Source organism: Oryctolagus cuniculus, chromosome 6 (assembly GCF_051225735.1).
Source record: "Oryctolagus cuniculus isolate XC-2025 breed Fujian yellow rabbit chromosome 6, ASM5122573v1, whole genome shotgun sequence".
In the NCBI taxonomy this organism is placed as follows: domain Eukaryota; kingdom Metazoa; phylum Chordata; class Mammalia; order Lagomorpha; family Leporidae; genus Oryctolagus; species Oryctolagus cuniculus.
The window spans coordinates 166,776,301-166,802,043 of record NC_142872.1 but is presented as its reverse complement, the minus strand read 5'-3'; the positions used below and the strand labels follow the sequence as shown (position 1 = coordinate 166,802,043).

At 65.4% G+C, this 25,743-nt stretch overlaps 1 protein-coding gene across 1 annotated transcript in view; it reads left to right on the top strand.

Annotated features, from left to right (window-relative positions):
- The first annotated feature begins 8,895 nt into the window (after positions 1–8,895).
- Positions 8,896–25,743, top strand: part of LOC138850085 (maestro heat-like repeat family member 5) — a 29,697-nt gene continuing 12,849 nt past the window's right edge. The window contains exons 1-16 of the mRNA XM_089336224.1: positions 8,896–8,946; positions 12,371–12,530; positions 13,312–13,364; positions 16,529–16,636; positions 16,760–16,876; positions 17,020–17,139; positions 17,501–17,647; positions 18,000–18,122; positions 18,553–18,632; positions 19,221–19,356; positions 20,279–20,374; positions 21,701–21,805; positions 22,707–22,859; positions 22,944–23,107; positions 24,082–24,167; positions 25,308–25,537. Coding sequence (XP_089192350.1) covers positions 8,911–8,946; positions 12,371–12,530; positions 13,312–13,364; positions 16,529–16,636; positions 16,760–16,876; positions 17,020–17,139; positions 17,501–17,647; positions 18,000–18,122; positions 18,553–18,632; positions 19,221–19,356; positions 20,279–20,374; positions 21,701–21,805; positions 22,707–22,859; positions 22,944–23,107; positions 24,082–24,167; positions 25,308–25,537 — 1,914 coding nt within the window. The 5' untranslated portion in view covers positions 8,896–8,910. The remainder of the gene's footprint in view (positions 8,947–12,370; positions 12,531–13,311; positions 13,365–16,528; positions 16,637–16,759; positions 16,877–17,019; positions 17,140–17,500; positions 17,648–17,999; positions 18,123–18,552; positions 18,633–19,220; positions 19,357–20,278; positions 20,375–21,700; positions 21,806–22,706; positions 22,860–22,943; positions 23,108–24,081; positions 24,168–25,307; positions 25,538–25,743) is intronic.

Genomic DNA, 25,743 nt, shown 5'->3' with positions numbered 1-25,743 from the left:
CTCCTCTGACCAGGCGCTAACTCCCACCGGAGACCTCCCCGCTGGGCCTGCAGGGGGCCACAGGGATGGTGGCCACGGTGGCCTTGATGCAGCTCAGAGGCCCTGCGCCCTCCCCCCAGAAGTCTGCAACGCTGGCCTTGGTGGCACAACCCGTACGCGGGGCGCTTCCCGGGGACGGGGGTCGGGAACGGCTGAGTCACCAGCTCTCGGACGCCCAGGAAGGCGATGTATTGGACAGCCCCAGGCTGTGATGTGCTCAGCAGGGCCCGAAGGGGGCAGCAGGAGGAAGGAGGCCCGCCCTGGGCAGAGGGGCCACTGCCGCTGGTGTGCAGGGTTCAGGGGACCCAGGCAGCAGGGAGATAACTCCAGGGTCGGGTGCCGAGATCGGGAAGCGGAGGGGTCGCCTTGGACACCTTGCTCGGCCGTCCAGGGTCCATTCGTGCCACAGCACTTGCTGGACTACGGGGGGAGCATAAAGAGCCCCGCCCCCGGGGCAGGTGTTCAGTCCCCACCAGGGGCCCTCATCCGGCACTCGAGGGCCGGGCCCCAGTCCCATCGGCCCCCTGCTCGTGCGTGGCACTGGTGACGGCTCAGGTACCTGAGTCGCTGCTCCCCAAGGAGGAGACCAGGGTCAAGCGCCCAGCTCCTAGCTTTGGCCTGGCCCAGCCCCACCTGTTAGGGTGAATCAGCAGGTGGGGTTACGTCTCCTCTCTCTGCCTCTCCCCTTTGAAATAAAGCAAAAGCAAATAGTTTGTTCAGAGCGATCCTTCCTTTGTGCCTTATCAGCCTGGGAGACAGCCACAAACAAGAGACACCACCATGTCCCGAGGCAGAGACGATGGAGGACACATTTCGGGGGTGGGGACAGAGCGGTGAGGGTCGCTGACCGCTGAGGTCGGTCTGTGAAGGGAGCAGTCAGGGGAGCACAGGCTGGAAGGGGAGGCGCAGGGCCAGGCGGCTCTGTGGGGGCAGCTCGGTCCCCCGGCTGCAGGAGCAGCAGTGCGAAAGCCCACGGGTGGACGGGCTGGGAGGGCCGAGGAGCCCCAGGCGCTCACGGTGACCGGGGCAGTGAGCCGGGGAGGCCAGGGAGAGGGCGAGGGCATTGCTGCCGGTCCCCACCACGCGAGACTCGGAAGTTCCCGCCTCCAGACACCCGAGTCCTGGTGACCTCTCACCACCTCCCTGTCCAGAAACTGCCGGTCTGTGTCCTGTCTGAATGGCATGGCCTTCTTCAGGGGCCATAGAGATTTGGTGGTGCTCTGCATAGCTCTTGGGCCCTCGTGGGCGGCGTCTCTCAGTGCTTTGTCTGCATTTCCTGGCCCAGTGGCGTCTCTGGGTGGAGCAGGTTTGGTCATGCACTGGGCGTTTGCGCACGGTTTCCATGTGGACGTACGTTGCCGCGTCACCGGGCACCGCGCGAGAGTGGAGTCATGGCTCCACGTAGACCTCGCTCTCAAAGACACTGACAAACAGCCTCCCACCCACCGTGTGCCCGTCCCAGCTGCTCGGAGACCTCAGCAGCTGGGGTCTCGCTCAGATGCACCGTCTCTCTTGAGCCGATTCCCGCGGATGGAGAGAGGCATGGACTGGGAGTTACTGTGCGTGTGCCTGCCCAGGTGCTGAGCACGGTGTGCTGGGTTGACTGTGTTAGCTTCTTCTGCACCTTTGTTGAAAACCAACTGGCCGTGTGTGTGTGTGTGTGCTCCATGTGTGCTCCGTGTACTTACAACGTGTCTGTGCTTTTGTCGGTATAGCACTGTCGAACACTACAGCTTTGCAGGAAGTCCCAAAGTCGTCGGTGGCCTTGAAATCAGGCCTCCCGCATTGTTCTCCAGAGTCATTTTGGCCTGGCCTGGTTCCTTTACCACTTCATTTAAATGACAGAACAGCTTGTTGGTTACTGTGGGGAAAATTCTGCAGGAGCTTGATGGGAATTGAATATTTAGATAAATTAGCAATGTTGAGCCCCCAATCCATGAACATGGTATACCTTTCTACTCACTCAAGTCTTTTATTTCTGTCACCAACGTTCTGTGGTTTGCAGTAACAGATCGTGAGAGTATCTGTTGGGTTTATGTCTAAATAAGTGATGACATCTGTACTGTTGGACACGGTATGTCCTTATGTTAATTCCCAGTTAATTGTTCATTGCTGGTTTACAGGAGGAGATGCACTCACGCTTCTGAACTCACATTGCAGTCCCCGTGGTGTTTCCTGTAGATTGTCTGGGACTCTACTTAGATAACAACGTCTCCCACAAGTAGAGGCAGCACACTGCTTTCCCAGTCTCTGGGCCTTGATCTCTGTCTCTTCCCTTCTCATCAACCGAGCAGTGGCAGGTGGTCAGAGCAAACCTCCTTGTGGGGATGCACAGCCTGGTCACTGTGGCAACATTAGCTGCAGGATTTCTGTCGGTGCTATCTCTTGGGCTGAGAAATACCCCTTAATTCTTTGGGGCTCGCCATGAACGTAGGGAGGTTAATTTTGTCAGTGCTTTTCCACATCTATTGGGGTGACCATATGATTGTCTGTGTAGCCTGTCCATGTAGTGGGTCATCCTGACCGGTTTTCGGATGTTCAACTGACCTTGCACTCCCGGGAGGCCACGGTGGCCGTGTCCACACAGTTTGCACTCTGCCGGTAGAGGAGACCAGGTGAGCTTTAGGCATTTGCCGTTCACTGTGCTCTCGGGATCCGGGTAGTTCCTGCCCCAGGATGAGGTGGGAAGCGGTTCTTCTCCATTCACAGTTGATGCTGTTTGAGAATGAAGCCGTCTGGCCTGAGGCTGCCTTTGTGGGAGGGTTTCCTCGCACGGTCAGCTTCGTCTCAGTGCCGGGCCATCCTGGCCACTTGCTTCCTGAGCTTTGGTATCTGACTCCCAGGAGTTCATCTCTAAGTTGTGGCTGTGCCGGCGTGAACGGATTCTCAGTGTGGTCTTGTTAACACTGTGGGGTCTGTAGCCACTCTTCTTAATAATGTGTGTCTTATCTCTGTCTGCTCCCAATAAGTCCTGCAAGTTTATCAGTGTATTTAACTTTTCAAAGAACACCTTATAGCTCTGCTTGTTTTCTGCGTTGTTTTTCTGTTTTCTGTTTCAATGATGTCTGCTCCACTTTTTAGAAGTTCCCCTTCCCTGGTTTTTTGTGCTGTCCTTCTCTGGGAGCGGTGTGCGGACAGGCAGGCCACAGCTGCCGGACCACTGCCGGACCTTGGTTCCTTCCTTCCTGGCACAGCTGCTCAGTGCTGCGAATCCCCCTCGGGGCGCTGCCTCAGCTGCGCCTCAGGTGGACATGGGGTCTCATTTTGTTCCTCTCCAAATGCCTTTCACTTCCCCTCTGGTTTCTCCTGGTGCTGTTTAACTTCCAAGCACATGAAGACTTTAATTCTACTGCGGTCAGAGGCCATGCCTGGCTCGGTTTGAGTCCCTTTAAGCTTCATGAGACGTTGGCGCGGTGGAGTGTGTGTGCCGTGTGCAGTGAGCACTTGGAGTCCTGAGTGTTGATGAGATTATGCGGGAGTGCCCAGGCCTCTGCGTCTGTCCCTTCAGCTACTGAGGCAGGTGCGGAGAGCCACGGCTCCTGACCTGTTTGCGCTTCGGCCTTTTCTGTAGGAACTCTGCGGGGCCATCACTGGTGCCTCCACCCTCGAGAGTCCTGTATCGTCTTGACAAACGACTCCTCCATCATTACAGCCAACTCTGCTCGGCCCTGTTACGTCATCGACGTTTTCTGGCACTAACACGGCCACCACGGTGTCGTGTGGACTGATGCTTCCCGTGTCCCTCTGTAGTTCACTGCTGTGTTTCGTATCTCACGCATATTTCTTACAGGTGGCACCTGCCTTGGTCCTGCCTTGTTACCCTGTCTGGCCGTCTCTGGTGTAGGAATCATGGGGCTGCCAGCAACTTGGATAGAATTTGGTTCTCGTCGGCCACTGCGTGGTTTGCTCATGGCGTCTCAGTGCTGTTTGTCCTCTAATGGTTCCGTTGGTTTCCTTTCTTTTCTTTCTTTTTTTCTTTTTTTTTTTTTTTTTTTTTTGACAGGCAGAGTGGACAGTGAGAGAGAGAGACAGAGAGAAAGGTCTAACTTTGCCGTTGGTTCACCCTCCAATGGCCGCCGCAACCAGCATGCTGCGGCCGGCGCACCGCACCTATCCGAAGGCAGGAGCCAGGTGCTTCTCCTGGTCTCCCATGGGGTGCAGGGCCCAAGCACTTGGGCCATCCTCCTCTGCACTCCCTGGCCACAGCAGAGAGCTGGCCTGGAAGAGGGGCAACCGGGACAGAATCCAGTGCACCGACCAGGACTAGAACCTGGTGTGCTGGCGCCACAAGGCGGAGGATTAGCCTAGTGAGCTGCGGCGCCGGCGGTTTCCTTTTTGATCTACCACCTTCAGGTCCTGTGTTGTTTTATTTTCAGTCGTCATTTTGGGTCTGCTGCAGACAACGTGTCTTCCCTCAATCTGCCTTCATGGGATGCGTTCCGTCCATAGCCTGAGGCTCTCACGGAGTTCACTTCCAGTCCCCTCCCTGCCTCCTGTGCTGTGCTTGTTACATACTTTACAGCTCCTACATGCCCCACAGTATACTACTCTGTATGCTTACATTTTTACCCCTTTCATTTTATTTGAGAGCCAGAGAAACAGACAGAGAGAGAGGTCTTCCGCCCAGTGGTTGGCTCTCCAAATGCCCCCCCGGCCAGGCTGAAGCAGGAGTCTGAGCTCCGTCCGGGTCTCCGGTGGGAGTGGCAGGGACGCAGGGTGCACATTTGCAGGGAGCCGGGACTTAAGCAGGCACTCGGACACGGCTGCAGGTGCCCGGCGGCGCCTGACCCGCTGCACCAGTGCCCCTCCTCTAAAGGTAACAGAAAGGAAAACGTTCTCCGTGTGTCTGTGTTGGCCACTCCCATGCTCCGCGCCGCCGGCGTCTCCACGCCTCTGTCGGCCGCCGCTCCCGTCTGCCAGACAAGGCTTCCCCGACATTGCTGGCATGGGGTTGCTGGTGGTGACTTCTATGGCATTTGTCATTGAGAAAGCTTTTATTTAACCTTCAGTTTTTAAAGATGTTTTCTCCGAGTACAGAATTCCAGCAAGGCAGCTACGGGTTTTCCTCTTTCTGTGTTTTAAAATGTTGTTCCACCATCTCCGCCTTGCATTGTTTCCAAAGAGATCTCTGCCCTCATTTCTTCTTAATTCCTTCTTTTAAAAGATTTTTTTATTTGAAATTGTTACAGAGAGACAGAGACAGAGAGAGGGAGAGAGAAAGAGAGAGAGACAGAGAGAGGGGTCTTCCATCCACTGGCTCACTCCCCAAATGGCCACAATGGCCAGGGCTGAAGGTCAGGTCCAAGGGCAGGGGGCCCTTTTGGTTTGGCGTGTGGTGAGGGTGTCAGAGGAAGGATCCCACTGTGTGCCGGGAAGCAGGGAGGGGGCTGAGCCCAAACTCAGGCTCTCACAGCCACCGTCTGAGGACACACCCCCAGTGTCCGAGGAACCACCCACTGGCCCGCCCCCTCTGTCTCAGTGCCATTGATTAATTAATTCACGACCTCAGGGATCCTTGTCCCTCCTGAATTCCGTGGCCAAGCCACGTTCCCACCAGAGCATCCGCTATCCATGCTCCCACGCGGGCTGGTGGGGACTGGGGGTGTCTGGTCCTCGTGCCTCCCTTGGCATCATCTTCAGGCCCCAGGGCTCTCCGCCGAGTGGTGCGAGGACCCCGGGGGGCTCTGAGTGGCCTGGCCTGAATAAGAACCTGGGAGGGCAGCGCCTTCGAAGGCACAGCACAGTCCATTCCTGGGCCCTCCGCCTTGATCCTCACACTCACTGATGTCCCCAGGGCCTGGGCCCTCCTCGGCCAGGGCGGGGGCTTTGTGCTGGGCAGGAAGCCAGTACAGCACCAGGAGGGGCGGGAGTGAGCAGGAGCAGACGCCGCGGGGCCTCTGGCGGCAGCACCGCCAGCAGCAAGGGTGCTTTGCCTGCCCTCCCCGTCCCAGATGGAGCTGTGTCCCTGCAGGGGACGAGGGGCAGGCAAGGGCCAGCCCGAAGGGTCCCCTCAGCCTCCCTGCTCCTGCAGCTCCCCCAACACCCCCCTCCCCCGGAGACCCCACTGGTGATGCCTGGGTCACCAGCGCAGCCTCCCCCAAGTAGGAGCTACAAATAAGGACCTCCCACATCCCACCAGCCACCTCCCGAGCACGCCCGTGGGGCCTCACCCCCCACGCCCCTGCCGGGGCTCAGCCAGCACTGACCGCAAGGGTGGACACACGGAAGGACACAGCTGAACCTGGCCCAGCCCCAGGCTCCCCCGAGCGCCCCCAGCGTGCGCATCCTTGAACGCACACGCCTGCCCACAGAGGCCAACTCCCAGCGCTTTCCGTTTCAGAATCTTGCCCCAGGTCTCCGCGTCCACGACGGAGCCGACTGGCACCAGGGCACCTCAGGACTCTGCCCAGAGGCACAGAAAGGTGCACCCCACCACCATCCTGCTCCGCAAGTCGGAGAGCAGCCAGGCCGCCCTGGTGCCCCAGGAGCACAAGATGTTCATGGAGGAAGCCTACAACGCCGGTGAAGCCCAGCCCCGGGACAGGCAGGGCAGGGCAGGGCCCCGACAGGCCCACCAGGTCCCTCCAGCAACGCAGTCCTGGGGGGAGGCTGGACCAGACCCGTCCAGGGCCGAGGCCATGTCAAGCAGCTCACGCCCTCGGCCTCTGCGTGCTCCCCAGGCCCCGTCCAGAGCCCAGAAGGCCCAGCCCCCCACCTTCTGACCATCTCTCACCCCCTTCACGCCACAGAGCTGCTCCTGCCCCAGACCGCTTTGCCCCTCACTGAGACACTAGGCATGTTGAAGGGAGGATGGGGCATAGGAAAATGGGTCAGGAGTAGAGGGGTTGGTGCAGGAGGTTAGTAGATGGGGGGTTGGGGAGCTGAGGGATGGAGACGTGGGTGGGTGATGGATGGGTGGATGATGGGTGGATGGGTGAGTAGATGGGTGGATGGATGGGTGGGTGGATGCATGGATGATGGATGGGTGGATGGATGGGTAGGTGGAGGGATGGATGGATGGATGGATGGGTGGATGGATGGGTAGGTGGAGGGATGGGTGAGTGGATGGATGGGTGGATGGGTGGGTGGAGGATGGGCAGATACATGGATGGATGGATGGGTGGATGGATGGATGGGTGGATGGGTGGATGGGTGGGTGGATGGATGGGTGGATGGGCAGATGCATGGATGATGGATGGATGGGTGGGTGAATGGGTGGATAGGTGGATGGATGGGTGGGTGGAGGGATGGGTGGGTGGATGGATGGGTGGGTGGATGGATGGGTGGGTGGATGGGTGGATGGATGGATGGGTGGGTGGAGGGATGGATGGGTGGATGGATGGGTGGATGGATGGGTGGATGATGGATGGGTGGATGGATGGGTGGATGATGGATGGGTGGATGGATGGGTGGATGGATGGGTGGATGATGGATGGGTGGATGGATGGGTGGATGATGGATGGGTGGATGGATGGGTAGGTGGAGGGATGGGTGGATGATGGATGGATGGGTGGAGGGATGGATGGGTGAGTGGATGGATGAGTGGATGGGTTGGTGTGTGGCTGGGTGGACGACAAACACACTAACTAGATAGCAGGTGAGTAGATGAGTGGAAGACGAGGGACAAGCAGGAAGGACGGACTGATGGACAGACATGTGGGTGACCGTATGGACACTCGGGCGTGTGGTCAGGTGGATGAGTGGAAGGCTGCAGAGGACGCTGGCTCAGTGACCGGCTGGAAGGGAGACCGGCGGACCGGGATGTGCAGCCCCGCACGTGTCCTGCTCCTTACCTGTCAGACACCAGAGGACCGTGCACAGTCAGGAGGCCCGGGGCTCCCCCGCGGTGCCCACTTCCCTGCCTCTCACTCCCGATGGCACCTCCCCCCTGCCCTGCCCTGCACCCCCAGCCCTGCCCAGCACTCCCGCCCTCACGCCTTTCCTGCCATCCGCAGCCATCTGCTTCAAGATGCTGCGGGATGCAAGCAGCTCAGACCCACTGCACCTGAAGTACGTCATCAAGAAGGTCGCGAACATGGCCCGCGGGGCCCCAGACTTGGTGCTGGAAACCATCCATGACTACTTCAAGGACAACCCGGAGGTGAGAGGTGCTCGGGCCGCTGGGTGCGGACCAGGCACGGGGAGGGGGCTCAAAGCCGGCACTAGGAGAGCAGCTGCGTAATCTCAGGGAGTCTGAAACCACGGAGGGAGACAAGTGGGCCACACGTGCCGCCCACCTTCAGAGCCCCTCAGGACACAGGGGAGGGGACAGGCTGAGGGGAGGGGACAGGCTGGCCAAAGCCACAGCATCCGTAACAGGCCAAGACAGATGGAGGGATGAGTAGGTGGACGAGTGCGTTGATGGAGGGATGAGTGGTGGATGATGCATGGGTGGGTGGAGGGAGGGATGAGGGGCAGGTGGGTGAGCGGGTGGGTAGATGGGTGGAGGGAGGGGTGAGGGGCAGGTGGATGAATGGATAGATGGGTGGTGGATGATGGATGGATGGGTGGGTGGATGGATGGGTGGAGGGAGGGATGAGGGGCAGGTGGGTGGACGAATGAGTAGGGAAAGATCTGTCTAAGCATGAATGAATGAATGAATGAACGTTCTGGAAATGGGATGCTCTTTGCAAACCCTGGCAGCACCTGGCTCCAGGCCGGCGTGCAGGGCGTGCTCACCGCATGGCTGTTGAGTGCACGGGCAAATGCAGCCACCCGGGGTCCCCCCGGGCTCCTCCCAGCCCGAGCCTGAGCCTGCGTCCCCCGTGCGGCCCGCAGATCTCCTCCCGGCACACGTTCCGGCTGCTGCAGGTGCTGGAGGCGGTCATTGGAGCTAGCGACTCCCTGGAGGAGACCTGGGAGAAGTCCTTCATGCAGCTCGCCCTGGAGAACATGACCAAGAACACGGTGGGCCCCTCGCCTGGCCGCCCCAGGGCCGAAGGGGCTGGATGTGCCCAGCTCTGTGCTCCCCCCAGGGCCTGGGTCCTTTACCTGAGCTCCTTCCACCGCCCTCCAGGGGCACAGTCCCATGCACCCCACCTTAGGGGGAAGAAGGCGAGGCTCTGGGACGCCACTTGCCCAGGGTCCGTGGGGGCTTCCTGTCTCCCAGGAGGTCCCCTCCCGAGGCGGGCTCTCTGTCCTCCAGCCCCTCCCCCCCTTATGGTCTTGTCCCTGACCTTCCGGAACATCTGCTGTGGGCGTGGCCTATTCCCCAGGGGGACTCGGCCCTTCATTCCTGCCTGAAACACAGCAGCAGGGTCCCACCTGCCCACCCCACCTGCAGTCCAGGGAGCCGCCCCAGCCCAGCCCCGAGTCTCTGCCTACAGCCGCAGGGGCTGCAGACGGCGGCTTTGACTCAGAGCAACTAGCCCACGACTGCCCCACGGCAGCCCACTCACTAGGCCTTGGTGGACGGTGGCCAGAGGACAGGGACCACGCCCTCGGCACCCCACAGTGGAATCACTGCGTCTCTGGTGGTCCTGGGTCCCCCGGGGCACTAAGGGGACACAGGCAGGCAGGAGTCCGTGCTATGGGGAAGTGGACTACGCCCAGAGCGCACCTGCTAAATTGTACACGGCCGCGCTCTCCCGTCCGGGCCTGGGTCCAGCAGAGGCGGGGCGGGGGGGTGCTCAGAGAACAACAGACATCACCTTGCCAGGACAGGATGGAAGCCACAGTGAATCAGCCCTCCAAGCCGGGCCCATTGTACAGATGGAAAGACTGAGGCTCGGGGAGCGTAGGGGGCTTGTCTGCAGTAACATGCTCTTGTGGACAAGTCCAGGTCCACCCAGGGTGAATGACAGACGTGGGGCACAGGCCAGACCCGCCTCCTGCCTTTTCTGGCCACCCCTCTCTCCCTTGCCTCCTATCTGTCTCAGTCCCCACTGGGAGGTTCTTGAACCCGCGTACAGGCGCTGGGGGCAGGGCAGAGGTGACCAGGGAGCTGAGGTTGCAGGACAAGGTCAGGGTCAAAGACTGCCTTCAGCCTCCCCGTGGGTGGACAGGCGCCCTCCGGAGGCCGTCGGAGGCGGGCCACACCGGCGCTCGGCTGTGCTATGCTTCTGCACACAGCAGGGCGACACGCCCGGGGGCCGGGAGCCCACCCAGGACCCAGGGCTGAGCAGGCAGGTTGCTCCCAGCTCGGGGCCAGCCGCGTGCTGACACTGCTCCAAAGCCCCGGCGGGTGCCCCGTCTCAGCCAGGGGTCTGCCTCAGCCTGAGGTCCCTCACCCTCCCCTGGGGGGATCCCGGTTCCTAGGCCCCAAGTCTTCCTCCCGCCCATGGGTTGGAGGCTGGAGGCACACGTCCACCAGCAGCTTCTTCCAGAAAGAAGGGGGACGGAAAACTGCACCACTGCTGGCTGGGGATCTGCCGGCTGCGTCGCCCGCTGTCCGCCTGTCCTCAGCGTGGCTGAGCCGCCTGGCGCCGGTGCTGCCCCTGTGGCCGGCGCTGCTACTCTCTGCCAGATCCTTGCCCCCGGTCCCCTGAAACAGTGCCGTGAGCAGCCCCGCGCCCTCCTCGCGCCGACTGGCCCTGGACAACCCTTGGTTCCCCTGGTCCGTCTGAGGCAGCAGAGACCCCGGCAGTGAGGCCCGCGGCTTCCCGTGGCTCCTAGCCGCCCCGCCCGGTCTCTGCTTTGCCATCTCTCTCCCTTGCATCCTCTTCAAGAGTCGCCCGCAGTTGCTCTGTTATTTGTTTGAAAGGGAGAGAGACCGAGATCTTCCATCCACTGGGGTCACTCCCCAAATGCCCTAACAGCCAGGGCTGGGCCAGGTCAAAGCCAGGAGCCAGGAGCTCCATCCGGGTCCCCCATGTGGGTGCAGGAGCCATTGCCCTCTACCTCCCAGGCGCGTCAGCAGGGAGCTGGATCAGAAGCGGAGCGACTGGGAAGGGAACCAAGCCCTCCGACATGGGACGGTGGCGTCTTAACCGTTGCCCCAAACGCCTGCCCCTGCGCCCTGGTCTTTAACCGCACCCACGGAAGAGGCGTGGCCTGAGCACCTGCTCCCAGCTCAGCCCAGCCCAGTCCCAGCCATCGCGGGCCGTGGGGCTGGGACATTGTGTGTGTGTGCCTGCCTCTCTCTGCCTCTCAAATTTAAAAATATCAACAAACAGCCCCAGTCCTGACTTTGAGCTCAGAATGTCCCCTTTCGTGTCAGCTGTGTGTGGCGGTCATGGCTGTGGCATCACCATCTCTCTGAGGACAGAGCTGTGCATGGCGTTGCCGCCCTGTCTGTGGCCTCTGCGCCCCCCATGGCTCCTCTCTGGTTACGCAGGGTCCTGCGGCCATGGGGTCTTGTCCCTCCCCTGCCCCCCGCCCAGGGCAGCAGCTCTGTACCTTTCCTGCCCAGCTCTGAGGGTTTCCAGCCTGGAGGGACAGAGACCAGTCCTGCAGGGCTGTGCAGGGCCTGGCCAGGGAGGGAGCGGCCCCTTAGCCTGCAGGCCTGGCCTCCTCCCCGCAAGGACCCTCCCCGCTCGGCCCAGAGATGAGCTCCAAGGGCAGGGGTGCCGGCTGGGGATGAGACTGCTGCTCCCACGTTTGCAGCCCCCCCCCCCGGCCCCAGCTCCCGGGCTGGGGGCACCCGAGGCCCCCACTCCTGTGCAGACAGCACGGGGCTTCGCCGCGGCTCCCGCCCAGTCTGCTTCGGGTTCCCGAGTGCACGGCTGCCCTGTCTTTGTCTACAGCACTCCTAAGTGAGGTTCTGGGTGAGAGTGGCCATCTTGGCATCCACGATGGCCGATGGCCATGTCACACGGGGCCGCAAGGCGCCTCCTGACCTCACATACCCTCACCCCCCAGCTGCCGCCACAGGCCGAGCCTGCCTCGCACCACGCCGTCCACGGAGACACGCAGGGCAGGGATTCACACCGGAGCAGACTCCAGCCGGGCTCCGGGTCTCAGCACCTGCCCTGCTTCTCAGGACGCCCTGGCGTGAGCGAGGGGCACCGGGCGTCCGGGCACAGCTCTCGGGAACCCGACGCACTGACCCTTCGGGGCTCCGGCAGGAACACGGCCACTGGCTCCAAATCCACGGGGCAAAGAACGCAGAGACGGAGGGGTCCTGGCCGGGGGGAGCACGGGGTCGCGTTGATGGAGGCTCAGGCGTCCCGGGCGTGTGCCGGGAGTGCCAAGGCGGCCGGGGCTGTGCGGGTGGAGTTCCAGGCACAGCCTGTACAGAGGCTCAGACTTCCCAGGACAGAGGACCCCGGCCCTGCGGGAGGAGTGCGTATCCAGGGACCACCCGAGTGCCTCAGCCTCACCCTGCCCTCCAGAAAATGGGCTAAGGATGCTGGCGGCCAGCTCACCGCCCCTGCCCCGCCCCGCCCCGCAGGAGCTGGAAGACACATACCAGGACGCGGCCGGCGACGTGCTGGTGGCCCTCTGCAGGCACTCATGGCGGGCTGTGGCCCAGCACCTGGAGACGGAGCTGCTGACAGGCGTCTTCCCGCACCGCAGCGTCCTGTACGTCCTGGGGGTGCTGTCCTCCGACGGTACGTCCTGCCCGCCCCCACCCCGCCAGGCTGTGCACAGGGAAGGGGCTCCGTGCAGGGAACTCCCCCAGCCCACCGCCCCTCACTGCTCACAGAACCTCCGGCCACAGGGGGACCACAACCCAGCCGTGCCCACGTCTCACGGGCTGAGCCAGGACGGAAACAGTGGGAGCGGGAGGCAGGAGCTGGCTCGGGGCGGGGCCGAGGCGTCCTCGGGGGCGCCTCCAGGGAGAGGCACGCCTGACTGCCCGGGGGCCGGGGAGAGGGCTTCCTGGGGGAGGCAGCACATGCGTGAGCGTGAAGCTAGCTCTTCCACGGACCTCAGCGGGAGGGGCTCTCGTGGCCTCCAAGGTGGGCTTGCAAGCCTGGGCTTCACGGCCTGGAAGGAGGCAGAACCTGGCTTGTGCCCCTGCCCCAGGACTGCAGGCTGGGCAGGGGTCCCTCTGCAGCTGGGTGACGTCTGACACCCCCGCCGCCCAGGGCTCTCCCTAAAGCAGCCCCTCCCTCTGCGGTAGGATTTCCAAATTCCCAAACTCGCTGTCCCATGTCCCACACCTCTGTGCCGGAGCCTGAGGGGCTGCACCGGGAGGGACCCCGCTCCCCGCCAAGGGAGAGCCCAAGGCCCCAAGAGACAGAGTGGCTTGCCGGAGGCCACACAGCAAGGGCGGACGGGGCCACAGCCCCAGGCCCAGTGTCTGCAGCGCCCCCCACAGGCCAGTGTGGGAGCCGCGGGGAGGCAGGGCCCTAGCTCCTGCGCATGACCCACCCCTCTCCGCCACAGAGCAACTGTTCACCAAGGAAGACAAGGCATGCTGGGAAGAGAGGCTGACCCAGGTACCAACACCGGCCAGGGGGTGGGAGGTGGGGGAAGGGGGGAGAGGCGGGGAGGGGGCACCTCCACGTGTGTTGGGAAGGGGCTCGGTCACAGCCTGGTCACTTGGGAAGCTGGGGTTGGACCTCGGCCAACAGAGGCGCAGTGGGAGGGGCTCTCACACACAGGCCCCTCCCACCTGTCCCGGAGCCCCCACTGGAGGCCCAGAGAGGGCGCAGGTGCCGAGGCAGGACAGAGCAGGACACGCTGGGGGCTGGCGGCCGCCGCCCCTCCCCGGCCCCACAGCGAGAGAAGGGACCCCACAGCCGCGCCGGCCCGGCTCCAGCCAGTCCCAGCTGGAGACCGCGGCAGCCAGCGCGCCTCTGTCCCTCGCCTGCCCCAGCCGTGGCGGGAGACGGGAGACAAGGACCCTGTTCTGTCAAAGAACCGGAAGTGACCCGGGCCCCGTGCGCCCGTGCGCAGCCGCTGCTGCAGAGGCGAGGGCAGCGTGGTCGCGCCTGTCTTGGAAAACGTCACGGGGAGCTGCCGCGGGCGGTGCTGGCGTGATTGGCAGCGGTGCCGACGGCGGCGCTGACCTGGTGCGGTAGACCGGAGCGGCAGCGGTGCCGGGAACGCACTGGGCACTCGGGCGTCGGCAGCAGTGCCCGCAGCCGCCCACCTCGCCCGTCCTCTCAGGCAGGCAGAGCGCCCGCCGGTGCAGGGCCAGTGCGGCCGCCGGGACCGCGCTCACAGGCCCCTGTCCGACCACACGGAGCGCGGCCGCGGGGAGCTGGGCCTGCAGAGATTCAGCACACGGTCAGGGGGAATCGCAACAGGAGTTGGGAGCTTGTGGCCCGAAGGATGAGGAAAACCTAACGCGGGGGCCGGCGCCGTGGCGGAGCGGGAAAGCCGACACCTGCAGTGCCTGCATCCCACATGGACGCCAGTTCAAGACCCGGCTGCTCCTCTTCTGATCCAGCTCTCTGCTATGGCCTGGGAAAGCAGCAGATGATGCCCCAAGTCCTTGGGCCCCTGCACCCGCGTGGGAGACCTGGAAGAAGCTTCTGGCTCCTGGCTTCGGATCGGCACAGCTCCGACCATTGCCGTCATCTGGGGAGTGAACCATCGGATGGAAGACACCTCTCTTTGTCCGCCCCCCTCCTTCTCTCTCTCTCTCTCTCTCTCTCTCTCTCTCTCTGCCTCTCCTCTCTCTTTCTGCCTCTCCTCTCTCTCTCTCACTCTGCCTTTCTGTAACTCCATCTTTCAAATAAATAAATAAATCTTTTAAAAAAAAACCGAACATGAAAAATCGTGGGATACCAGAGAAAGGACGGCTTACATGAATTTCAGTTTTGTGTCTTTAGTTGTTGCATTAGAAGACACCGAGCTCTCAGAAAACAAAGCAAACCTGGGAGGCAGACGGAGGAAGGCAGAGCTGGAGCAGACCTCGGGGGCAGCACAGGGCAGACGGAGGACCAGGACCCGCCCAGCGGGCAGCAGCCCCCACGAGGCCAGCCGAGACGTCACAGGCACCAGCAGCAGGTGCAGACCGGGTGAGGAGCGCCTAATGAAGATGAGGCAAGGGCCCAAACAGGCGATTTAGATTCAACAAACTCCCCGAAAACACGCGGGAAGAAGCAAACCCACACAGTGCTGGATCCGTCAGGAAACCGGAATCATCGAAGACTTGCCATAAACACCAACTCCGCGTGCTTCTCCCGCAAGCCTACCAGATACTGCAGGAAAAACATGGCGTCAATCCCACCGCCTGCAGCGCCGGCACCCCATATGGGGGCTGGTTCACGCCCTGGCTGCTCCTCTTCCCATCCCGTGCCCTGCTGTGGCCTGAGAAAGCAGCAGAAGATGGCCCAAGTGCTTGGGCCCCTGCACCCGCGTGGGAGACCTGGAAGAAACTCCTGGCTCCTGGCTTCGGATCGGGCCCAGTTCCAGCCATTGTGGCCATTTGGGGAGAAAACCAGTGGACAGAAGCTCTCTCTCTCTCTGTCTCTCTCTGTCTCTCTCTTTCTCCGTAACTCTGCCTTTCAAATAAATAAATAAATCTTTTTAAAAAATTCTATGTGGACATTTCAAAGGCCCTGGAATGGCCGAAGCCATCAGGACAAAGAGAAAAAAAAGTCTAAGAAATCCAAGACTTGAGGCACTGGCGTGCGGAAACCAGTAACCGCCTGGGACCGCGTAGGAGGAACGGGCGCAGCTATGCAGAGACACGGGTGGCCCTGATAGGGGCCGGGCGAGTCCGCGGGGCAGGGGGTGCAGGTGCGCAGACCCCTGCTACAGGCGAGGGTTCCCCCAGCGCCTGCTGCACCCCGGCACCCCCAAACAGGCCAGGCAGGGGTCCCCTTGGGGCACAGTCTCCATGCCCGCGATGCAGGGCGATGGCACCCTACTTCCGTCTAAACTTTAACTCCTACTGGTGCAGCCTTTTGGTTGATATCGCCGAAATCTTCCCAAACCCCGTTGTCGGTCCCATCACCGTCCGCCAAAAAGCACTAGCTTGTCAAAGCTCCGTGTTCTGCTTCTGGCCAGTCTCGGCCGGAACGATCCAGCGTCTGAATTTCCACTGGGGACCGTCAGCAACGCGGCATTCCCCGCGGCCGCTGCCGCCGCCTCTCGGTCCTTCCGCAGCCGGCGCCCGAGCTGCCCCCGCTGGCTTTGCCCAGAAGCCTCCCCGTGAACTCGTCTGCACATCGATCAAAAGCAGCGGCTGGGACCACACGTCAGAGGGCTGTGCCCGCCCGGAAGCCGGACGTCTTGGAAGCGTCGGATCCAGCAACCCAGCCTCATTGACAGCAGGGTGCTCTTGCCAACTAGGTTCAAGGTCACGGAACTCTTCAGACCTCGTACTGCCCTTATTCCTCCACTCTCCCACGCATTCGCTAAATCCGTGAGGGTGCACCCACCACAGGGCGGCAGTGCAGGGGGCGTGGCCGTGCCTGCCCTCCCAGCTCCCCCCTGCAGAGCGCCGCCTCCCGCCAGTACCAGGCATCGCTGCATCTGGGACCCTGCTGTGCTACTGGGGATACGGCGTCCCCAGCTTCCTGACCCCCAAGGGTCGTCAAACAGACCAGAGGGCTGGCAGGGGGGACACAGTCAGGGCTCGGGGGGCACCGGGGCTGGCGGAGCTCTGGGCCCCAGCTCCAGCCCCGCCCACCCCACGTGCTCACAGATGGCCACCAAGTCGGTGTCATTCCTGAACTCCGAAGTGTGGTCCAAGGAGCTGCTGCGAGCACTCACCAAGCCCAGCCAGTCCCAGCAGGAGCAGTCCCCGGAGAAGGTGGGTGCCCGGCTGTAGGCGCGTGGAGCCCGAGAGAGGGGAGGCCAGGCTGGCCCAGGGCCGAGGGGGCTGTCGGGCAGGCTGCTCTAGGCCGGGGGACGAGATGCCGCCACCCTCCACCAGGACTTCCTGTTCACCTACTACGGCCTGATCCTTCAGGCGGAAGAGAGCAGCCTCACGGTCAGGACGCACCTGCAAGGCCTCCTGGAAACCTCCCACCAGTGGCCCAAGCAGAGGGAGGTGAGGCCTGACCGCGCCTGACCCTGACCGCACCTGACCCTGACCCTGGCCTCACTCTGAGCCCTGGCCCTGGGATGTGGGTGAACCCCTCCCTCAGGCAGCTTGAGGCTGCCTCATAGTGGCCCCACCCCCACCCCCCACAGGGCATGGCTCGCACCGTGGGGCTGGCCGCGGCCCGACACCTGGACGACGTCTGGGCCGTCCTGGACCAGTTTGGCCGGAGCACGCGGGTCAAGTGGAGCCTCCACCTGTTCTCCCTGAAGGTGGGGGCTCTGGGGCCCCCAGGGGCTCAGCAAGGGGCCAGAACACCAGGACCCCCACCCCAGGCCTTGGTTTCCTGCCCCTGCATGGCATGTCCAGCACACAGCTGTGACACATGGTGCCTGCTGGCCTCTGCACCTGCTCGGGTAGCCCTGACCACCCAACAGGGGCCAGTGCCCTCCCCAGGCCCCACTGCAGTCCCCCTGGGCCAAGACCCTCCCAGGACCTGGCAGCCAAATCCCCCATGGAGCAGGAGGGGAGGGGTGGGCCATCCCAGGGAGGGGAAGTGAGGGGCCGGGGCTCCAGACATCCCCACCCCCAGAGAGCCCCTGGGACACCTCCCCGCCCCTCCCCCAGGGCCAGAGCTCGGAGGACCTGCGCTGGAAGTGGGCGGGCAGCACCATCCTCCTGGCCTATGGGGAGGTGGCCGCCAAGGCCAAGGCCCACATCCTGCCCTGGGTGGACAACATCCTCTCTCGGATGATCTTCTACTTCCACCACAGCTCCTGGGTACGCGACCCCCGCCGCCCTGCCCCGGGAGCCCGCCCAGCGGCCCCCGCACCTCGGGCTGAGAGCTCTAGAACCCTGCACTCACGCACATGCACACACGCCCAGCTCTGCCCACCTGCGCCACAGGAAACAGGCCCGGTCTCACCCGGCACCTTCCAACACCCGTGCCCCACGCCTCCCCAGTGCGAGTGGGCGGTGGCAAGCCCAGGCGCTTTCCCATCCTGCACTGCTCCTGCGGGGATGTGCGGTGGGGGACCGAGCCACACAGCCCAGGGGCTGGGGTCTCCAGGCCTCCGGCCAGCAGCGGCCTCTGCCCTTGGATGGCGGCCGCGCTCTCTTGCTCCCTCTGCAGGACGAGACACTGAAGCACAGCTTCCTCACGGCCATGCTGATGCTGGTGGGGGCCATCAGCCGGAGCGAGGGCGCCCACAGCTACGAGTTCTCCCAGACCTCCGAGCTCCTGGAGTGTCTGAAGGTGGGGCCCGGCCCGGAGCCGCCGGGGGAGCGGGGGTGCTCCTGGAGCCCCCTCCTGTCTGGGTGCACTGGGGCCTCCCGGGGAGCTGGGCTGGCCAGGTACAGCCAGGTCAAAGGCCAGCTCCATCCATTCTGCCCACCCTGACCTGGCGCTGACCAGGGGCCCGGCTCCACGGAGCCTCCGGTTAATCAGACCAGAATCAGAGCGGGTCAGAGACCCGGCCACAGTCGGCATCTAGCAGGCGGTGCTGGGGCACCCCGGATTCCCCAGCTTCGCTCTGGTTCTCTCGGGGGGCAGAGATCCCCCCGACCCAGGGTGGGGGGTGAGAGCTCTGTGTGGGTCCCGGGTCGGGCAGCACAGGGGCCAGGCGAGCCTGGTATCAGAAGCAGGACTGGCGCAGCCTGGGTGACAGCCATGCCTGGTCCCGTAGGTGTTGATGGAGAAGGAGCCGCAGGACGCGCTGTGCACACCGAGCCGCTGGCAGACCCTGCACCTGATCTCCAGCCTCTGGTAGGTGCCCGCCCCCGCCGGCCTTCCTGGGCACCCAGCGGTGAGCCAGCAGGGCCCGTCCTGACACTAGAGAACTGCAGGAAGACAGAGTGGGGGCACGAGGCAGGGAGGGGCTAGGGACGGAGCCCGAGGCCAGGTCAGGCTGCCCTGCCCGGTGTGACACGGAGTCCTGCGGGGCCTGGCTGACTCCAGGGGAGTACTCGGGGGACCAGCGCGGAGCCCCAGAGTGACCCAGGGCGTCCGGCCAGCAGGCGGCTGTGCACAGACGTGCAGGGACCAGGGGCCCTCCTCAGGCCTGCGGGGGCGCAGGAGGACAGCCAGATCTTCCCTCCAAGCAAGCAGGGGGATGGAGAGCCGGTCGCGACTGGGGTGCCGGGTAGACACCGAGCCGAGACGCAGGGGGCTTGGGGGAAGAAGCCCAGGCCCGAGGCATGGGGCAGGGGTCATGGCGTCCGGGGGACGAAACGGACGGACCAGGAGGCCGGCTAGGGTGGAGGAGGACCCAGAGCCACGAGGGGCGGCCCCTGGGTCTCCAGGGCGCTGCCAGCAGCCCCCGGGGCCAAGCCCACCCCCTCATCGTCCCAACAGTCAGCTGAGGCCGCCAATAGGGCTGGAAAGGAAGTCGCGGCTGCTGTCCGTCTGCCTTCGCGCCGTGTTTGCGCTGCCGCCGCTGGACGCCCTGCAGAAGCACTCCTGCCTCTTTCTGGAGCCGCCAGACATACAGGTGCGCCCCCAGCGCCCGCCCCCAGCCCAGGGCGGCCTCTCCCCGACCCCCAGCCCCCTACACACACACACACACACACACACACGCACGCACGCACACCTGTTCAGTCCCTGAAGACAGATGCCTGCCGGTGCCCGCGGCCACCACCAGAGGGCGCTGCGGCCCCAAGGCACGGCGCAGCACAGGGCCTCCGAGCAGGTGCCGCATGGCGCGTGGCCGTAGCTGCTCCTGGCACCTAGGGTGGCCGGGCCTCTGCAGAGCTTCTGTGGCCTTCCCAGCAGCGACCGGGGGCAAGGAAACCGGCTCAGAGAAATGCAGCCGTCTGGGCCGTCCGCCCCGGCCGCACCCCCAGCCCTGCAGGTGTGCAGAGTGACCTGGGCCGGCTCGCCCTGGCTGGGTGCCAGGAGCTGGGAGGCCCGGGCTGGGGCTTCCGTCCAAGCCGGCTGTGCGGTGTTGTGGAGGGAGAGTCCTCCAGGACACCCAGGCAGTGGCCGGGTCCCAGCCTCCGCTCCTAGGGGGACTGGGAAGGGAGGGCGGACCTGGCCTGCTGCTGCCCCCCCCCCCCGCCCCGAATTCACGAGGCAAAGGCAGTGAAGGGGGGCGGGGGGAGTGCAAGACCCAGGGCTCAGCGCCCGCTGCACCACACCCAGAGGCAGGCGCTTCAAACGCGTTGAGAGCTCGGGGCGGAGGGGGAGGCCGCCCAGCTCTGCCCCTGCACAGGGCCCATGGGCGCCTGGGGCCCGAGCCCCGGACGCCAGCCCTGCCCAGTCTGCCTCTGCCCAGTGGGGCCACTGCAGGGACCCCAGGTGGGCACGGTGGCAGCTCCGACGGGGGCAGCCTGGCCTGGAGGGTGGGGGCGCCGTGCAGGAGTGTGCTCCCCCCCCACCGCGCTGAGGCAGCCTGACCCCCGCCCTCCACGCAGGCCCTGCTCAGCCAGACCACGGAGGCGCTGGACGGCATGCTGCAGGGCTTCCTGGTGCAGAGCCCCTCGGCAGAGGAGCTGCAGTTCCTGCTGTCGGTGAGCACGCGGCTCAGCGCCCCAGCCCGGCCGCCACCGAGGCACGGCCTGCGCCACTCCCCCGCCCGAGGGCACCCCTGCAGCCGTGCCCCAGGGTCGCAGAGCCCCTGCAGCCATGTCCCCGAGGGTCTCAGAGCCCCTGCAGCCGTGCCCCCCCGAGGGTCCCAGAGCCCCTGCAGCCGTGCCCCCCCCCGAGGGTCACAGAGCCCCTGCAGCCGTGCCCCCCCCCGAGGGTCTCAGAGCCCCTGCAGCCGTGCCCCCCCCAAGGGTCCCAGAGCCCCTGCAGCCGTGCCCCCCCCGAGGGTCTCAGAGCCCCTGCAGCCGTGCCCCCCCAGGGTCTCAGAGCCCCTGCAGCCGTGCCCCCCCGAGGGTCTCAGAGCCCCTGCAGCCGCACCCCCCCGAGGGTCTCAGAGCCCCTGCAGCCGCGCCCCCCCCAGGGTCTCAGAGCCCCTGCAGCCGTGCCCCCCCGAGGGTCTCAGAGCCCCTGCAGCCGTGCCCCCCCGAGGGTCTCAGAGCCCCTGCAGCCGTGCCCCCCCAGGGTCTCAGAGCCCCTGCAGCCGTGTCCCCGAGGGTTTCCGAGCCCGCGGCCCCTGCCCCCTGCCCTCCAGGCCCCTGCCCGGCTCAGGCAGTGAGAGCCCAGGACTTCACCAGGGCGTTCCGAGGGAGCTCTGGGCCATCACTGGACAGGGCAGCGGCGGGACGGGTGATGACGGCCATCCCTGTGCACTCACCGTGTGCGTGCGGAAGAGCATTCTAGACGGGAGGCGGGACAGCCATGCGCCCCGGGGGGGGGGGGCTCTGAGCTGACGCCTCCACTGCAGAGGAGCAAGGGGCCTCTGGGAAAAAGCCAGGGCTGGGCCTGGTGGAGAGGGCGTGGCCTGGGTGTGGTGGGTGGGTCCTAGCTGAGTGAGCGTGGTCTGGATGCCTTTGGTGCGGTTTCAGCCAAGTGGGCGTGACCCGGCACGGTGGGTGGGGTCCTGCTGAGGGGAGTGGCCTGGTACAGTAGGTGGAGTCCTGCTGAGGGGCGTGGCCCGGCACGGTGGGTGGGGTCCTGCTGAGGGGCGTGGCCCGGCACGGTGGGTGGGGTCCTGCTGAGGGGAGTGGCCTGGTGCCATAGGTGGAGTCCTGCTGAGGGGCGTGGCCCAGCACGGTGGGGGGGGTCCTGCTGAGGGGCGTGGCCTGGTACAGTAGGTGGAGTCCTGCTGAGGGGTGTGGCCTGTACAGTAGGTGGAGTCCTGTTGAGGGCGTGGTCCGGCACGGTGGGTGGGGCCTGAGCCTAGCTGGCGCCCGGCTGGTGTGACCAAGGGCCGGCTCCCTGGCCCGCAGCACATGTACATCTGGATGGCGTCAGAGAAGGAGCACGAGCGGCAGCGGGCCGTGAGCAGCTGCGTGGTCCTCCTCGCGTTCCTGAACCGCAGCCTCCCCCTGGACGTGAGTGCCGCCCTGCCCCTCCCGGGGCTGCCGGAGCTGCCGAGGGGGCTCCCGGTCCTGGGCTCCTAGGCCCTGCAGCCGGAGGGCAGGGGCTCCAGACAGGAGCGAGCCCATGGCCCTCCCTTCCCACGCCTGAGAAGCACACGGGAGTGGGCACCCCTGCCCCCGAGCCCCGGCCCCCTGAGCCCTCGCGGGTGGGGGGCTGGGCCCGCCCTGCACCTTGAGGCCTTGGGCAGGCAGCCCCCTCCCACAGCCCTGCTCTGCTGTGTCAGAAGGGTGGGGGCTCACGGCTCCCATCCCGACCCCTCCCCCACTGCTGCTCCGGCTTGGGTGGAAGTCAGCTCCGCCCAGGGGAGCAGCCACAGCACGCGGTCCTCAGGGAGACCCGGGCGATAGTGGCGTGGCCGCGGACGGGAGAGCAGGGACGCTTCTCCTGGGGCGGGGGAGGGACGGGGGGTCTCTGTGTTCCCGGGGCGGGGCACCCCCAGAGGGGTTCAAGTCTCCCCGTGTCCCAGGACGGGGCCCAGGGTGAGGCGCATGAGGCAGTCGCCTCGGCCGCCGGAGTGGGGGGGTGGCCGAGGGCTGGGGACGCGGGATGCGCCCCGCCTGCCCGGGCAGCGTCTGCGTTTGTGACAGAGCTGTGCTGGGCGCAGGGCGGCGTGAGGGGGAGGCAGGGCCCTGCGTGCACGCGGATGCTCGTCCCCACCCCTAATGTGCACTGCTCAGACCGGGCTCAGCAGCGTTTTCCCTCTTCCTAAACTCTGCGTGGGAGTGGGGCCCCCTCCTCACTGAGTGGAGCCCACGCCCTTCGGCCCCGCCCCGTGAGGCCGGGCGAGCGCGAGCTCGGACCCCGCGTGTGCCTTCCAGCGCCAGCCAGCCATGCCCCGCCCTCTCGCCACAGCCTCAGCAGGGCCTGAAGCGCGCCGGGCAGCTGGCGGGCGTGCTAGGCATCCTCTGCCAGGACCCGGACAAGGCCGTCCGGAGCTGCGGCCTGCAAGGCCTGGGCCACCTCTACCAGCTCCTGCTGCGCCAGAGAAGTGAGCTCCACCCCCGGGCACACCACGCCCCCAGCCAGGGCCTCCCCCCTCCCCAAACCTGCTCTGCGTCCAGGCCCGACTCCTGCCCTGTCCCCTCCTAGAACCTGAGGCCACCCCAGCCCTGCCCTGCCCCCCGCTACTTGGAGAAGCCGCTCAGGTTGCAGTCCAGACCCAGAGGGAGCTCCCGCAGCCCAGCGTGCATGGGGGCCCGCCCTGGAGCAGCGCGGACCAGCGTGCCAGCCCCCCGGGCCCCCTGGGCATCAAGGTCAGCCCCTGGAGTCCGGGCGGGCAGTGCGGGGTGGGCCACGCCAGAGCTGCCACCCCAAGCCAGAAGACGTCTGGGAGCCACCGCCCGATGGCCACGCCCCTCTGAGATGTAGTCGGCCCGGCAGGTGCCCGTGGGGGCTGGTCCCCGCCTGCCCCGGCCACATTCCCGTTGCAATCTGTGTAGACACGGAGGGGCTGCTGAGGAGCTGGGCCCCATTCACAGAGACCCCGTGAGTGGGGAGAAGGGGCTCTCGCCAGGGCCCGAAGTCCTGGAAGTCGAAGCACAGATTGATCCAAAGGCTGACGGGGTCGCGGCCCAGCGGGCTTGCGCCACTCCTGGCCCTCAGCGGCCCTCGCGAGCTGTCGGGGTGCCAAGGCCGGGCAGGAGTTTAGTTCCAGAAGCCGAACCCTGGAACCAGCCAGCACTTCATTTCTCAGTGCCCAGAAAGGGGCCTGGCTGGGCTGCAGGTCACATCCTAGAACCTGGGCAGGGGGCAGCTGGGGGGGCGGGGCACGCCGGCTGCCAGCTCAGAGGGGGTGTCAGCCAGAGGAGAATGCTGAGGGGCAGCCCACTCGCCCTGTGTGCCCCTGACCCAGGCGCGGGCTCTGGCCACCCTGTGTGCCCCTGACCCAGGCGCGGGCTCTGGCCACCCTGTGTGCCCCTGACCCAGGCGCGGGCACGGGCTCTGGCCACCCTGTGTGCCCCTGACCCAGGCGCGGGCGCGGGCTCTGGCCACCCTGTGTGCCCCTGACCCAGGCGCGGGCGCGGGCTCTGGCCACCCTGTGTGCCCCTGACCCAGGCGCGGGCACGGGCTCTGGCCACCCTGTGTGCCCCTGACCCAGGCACGGGCACGGGCTCTGGCCACCCTGTGTGCCCCTGACCCAGGCGCGGGCGTGGGCTCTGGCCACCCTGTGTGCCCCTGACCCAGGCGCGGGCACGGGCTCTGGCCACCCTGTGTGCCCCTGACCCAGGCGCGGGCACGGGCTCTGGCCACCCTGTGTGCCCCTGACCCAGGCGCGGGCGCGGGCTCTGGCCACCCTGTGTGCCCCTGACCCAGGTGCGGGCTCGGGCTCTGGCTCTCCCTGGACAGGAGACGGTGACAGAGGGGAGCAGGAAGCAGAGGGAGGCCAGGAGGGTCTGCCCGTAGACGGCGGATCTGGGAGCTTCAGCTGCAGGACAGACCCCTGGGCCTGGGCTCCGCTTCAGGGCTCTTCGGGTTGCCCTGAATACACTGCACCTTCATCCTTGTCACCACCACCACCATCACCCCCACTGCTGTCATCACCCCATCATCACCGTCATCACCATTACCACCACCACCACCACCACCATCACCACCACTGCTGTCATCACCGTCATCACCACCACCACCACCACCACCACCACCACCACATCACCACCATCACCATCACCACCACCACCACCACCACCACCATCACCACCATCACCACCACCACCACCACCATCACCACCATCACCACCACCAGTACCATCACCATCACCACCATCCCCACCACCCCCGTCACTGTGCCGTCACTGAGGCCTCCACACCACCCTGTTGCCACTGCCCTGCGCCATCACCAAGGCCTCCACGCCCCTGACTGCCCTAGGACCCCCAGGACCCCCAGGACCCCCAGGACCCCCCGGGACCCCCTGGGACCCCCTAGGACCCCCAGGACCCCCCAGGACCCCCAGGACCCCCCAGGACCCCAAGGCCCCCCAGGACCCCCCAGGACCCCCCAGGACCCCTAGGACCCCCAGGACCCCCTAGGACCCCCAGGACCCCCAGGACCCCCAGGACCCCCTAGGACCCCCCAGGACCCCCCAGGACCCCCAGGCCCCCCAGGACCCCCCAGGACCCCCAGGACCCCCCAGGGCCCCCGGGACCCCCCAGGACCCCGGGCCCCCTGGAGGCCTGCTGTGAGGTTCCAGATTCTTCTGCAAGCCTGGGGGCTTGTCCTTGAGACCCTCACGGCTCTGAGGTTTGATTTCTCATGGATTAAAACGCTCATGGAGGTCTGGGGCCTGCCGGGGGTAGGGGCACGCAGGGGAGGCAGCCCTGCAGGGGAGGAGGCCGGGCCACCAGGGTCCGGGGACAGGCACGGGGCCGAGCGAGCAGAGAGCCCCAAGCAGGGTCCAGTGTGCCCGGCGCAGAGACGTGGCTGGGGTCGACCGTGAAACGGGGGGCCAGCCCCAGGGAGAACGGGGGTCGGGGCACAGGAGGCTGGGTGGGTGGACTTGGAGGCCCGGGGTGACAGCCCTGCACCCCGGCTGCAGGGGCTGATGGAGCACCTCACGGTGATGGAGCTCACAGACCTCGCCTGGACGGCCATCGACGGCCTGGGGTCCCCCAGCCCCCTCCGCGCCCAGGCAGCCGCCCAGATGCTGTTCTCCGTCATGAAGGAGCACGGGGCCAAGCTGGAGAGGGTGAGGGGCTGCGGGGTGGGGGAGGAGGGAGTCAGCACCCAGGGGCGTGGGGTGGGGGTGGGGGGCAGTCAGCACCCAGGGGCTGTGGGGGGGTGGGGGGCAGTCAGCACCCAGGGGCTGTGGGGGGGGGAGTCAGCACCCAGGGGCTGTGGGGGGGGGTGGGGGGCAGTCAGCACCCAGGGGCTGTGGGGTGGGGGTGGGGCAGT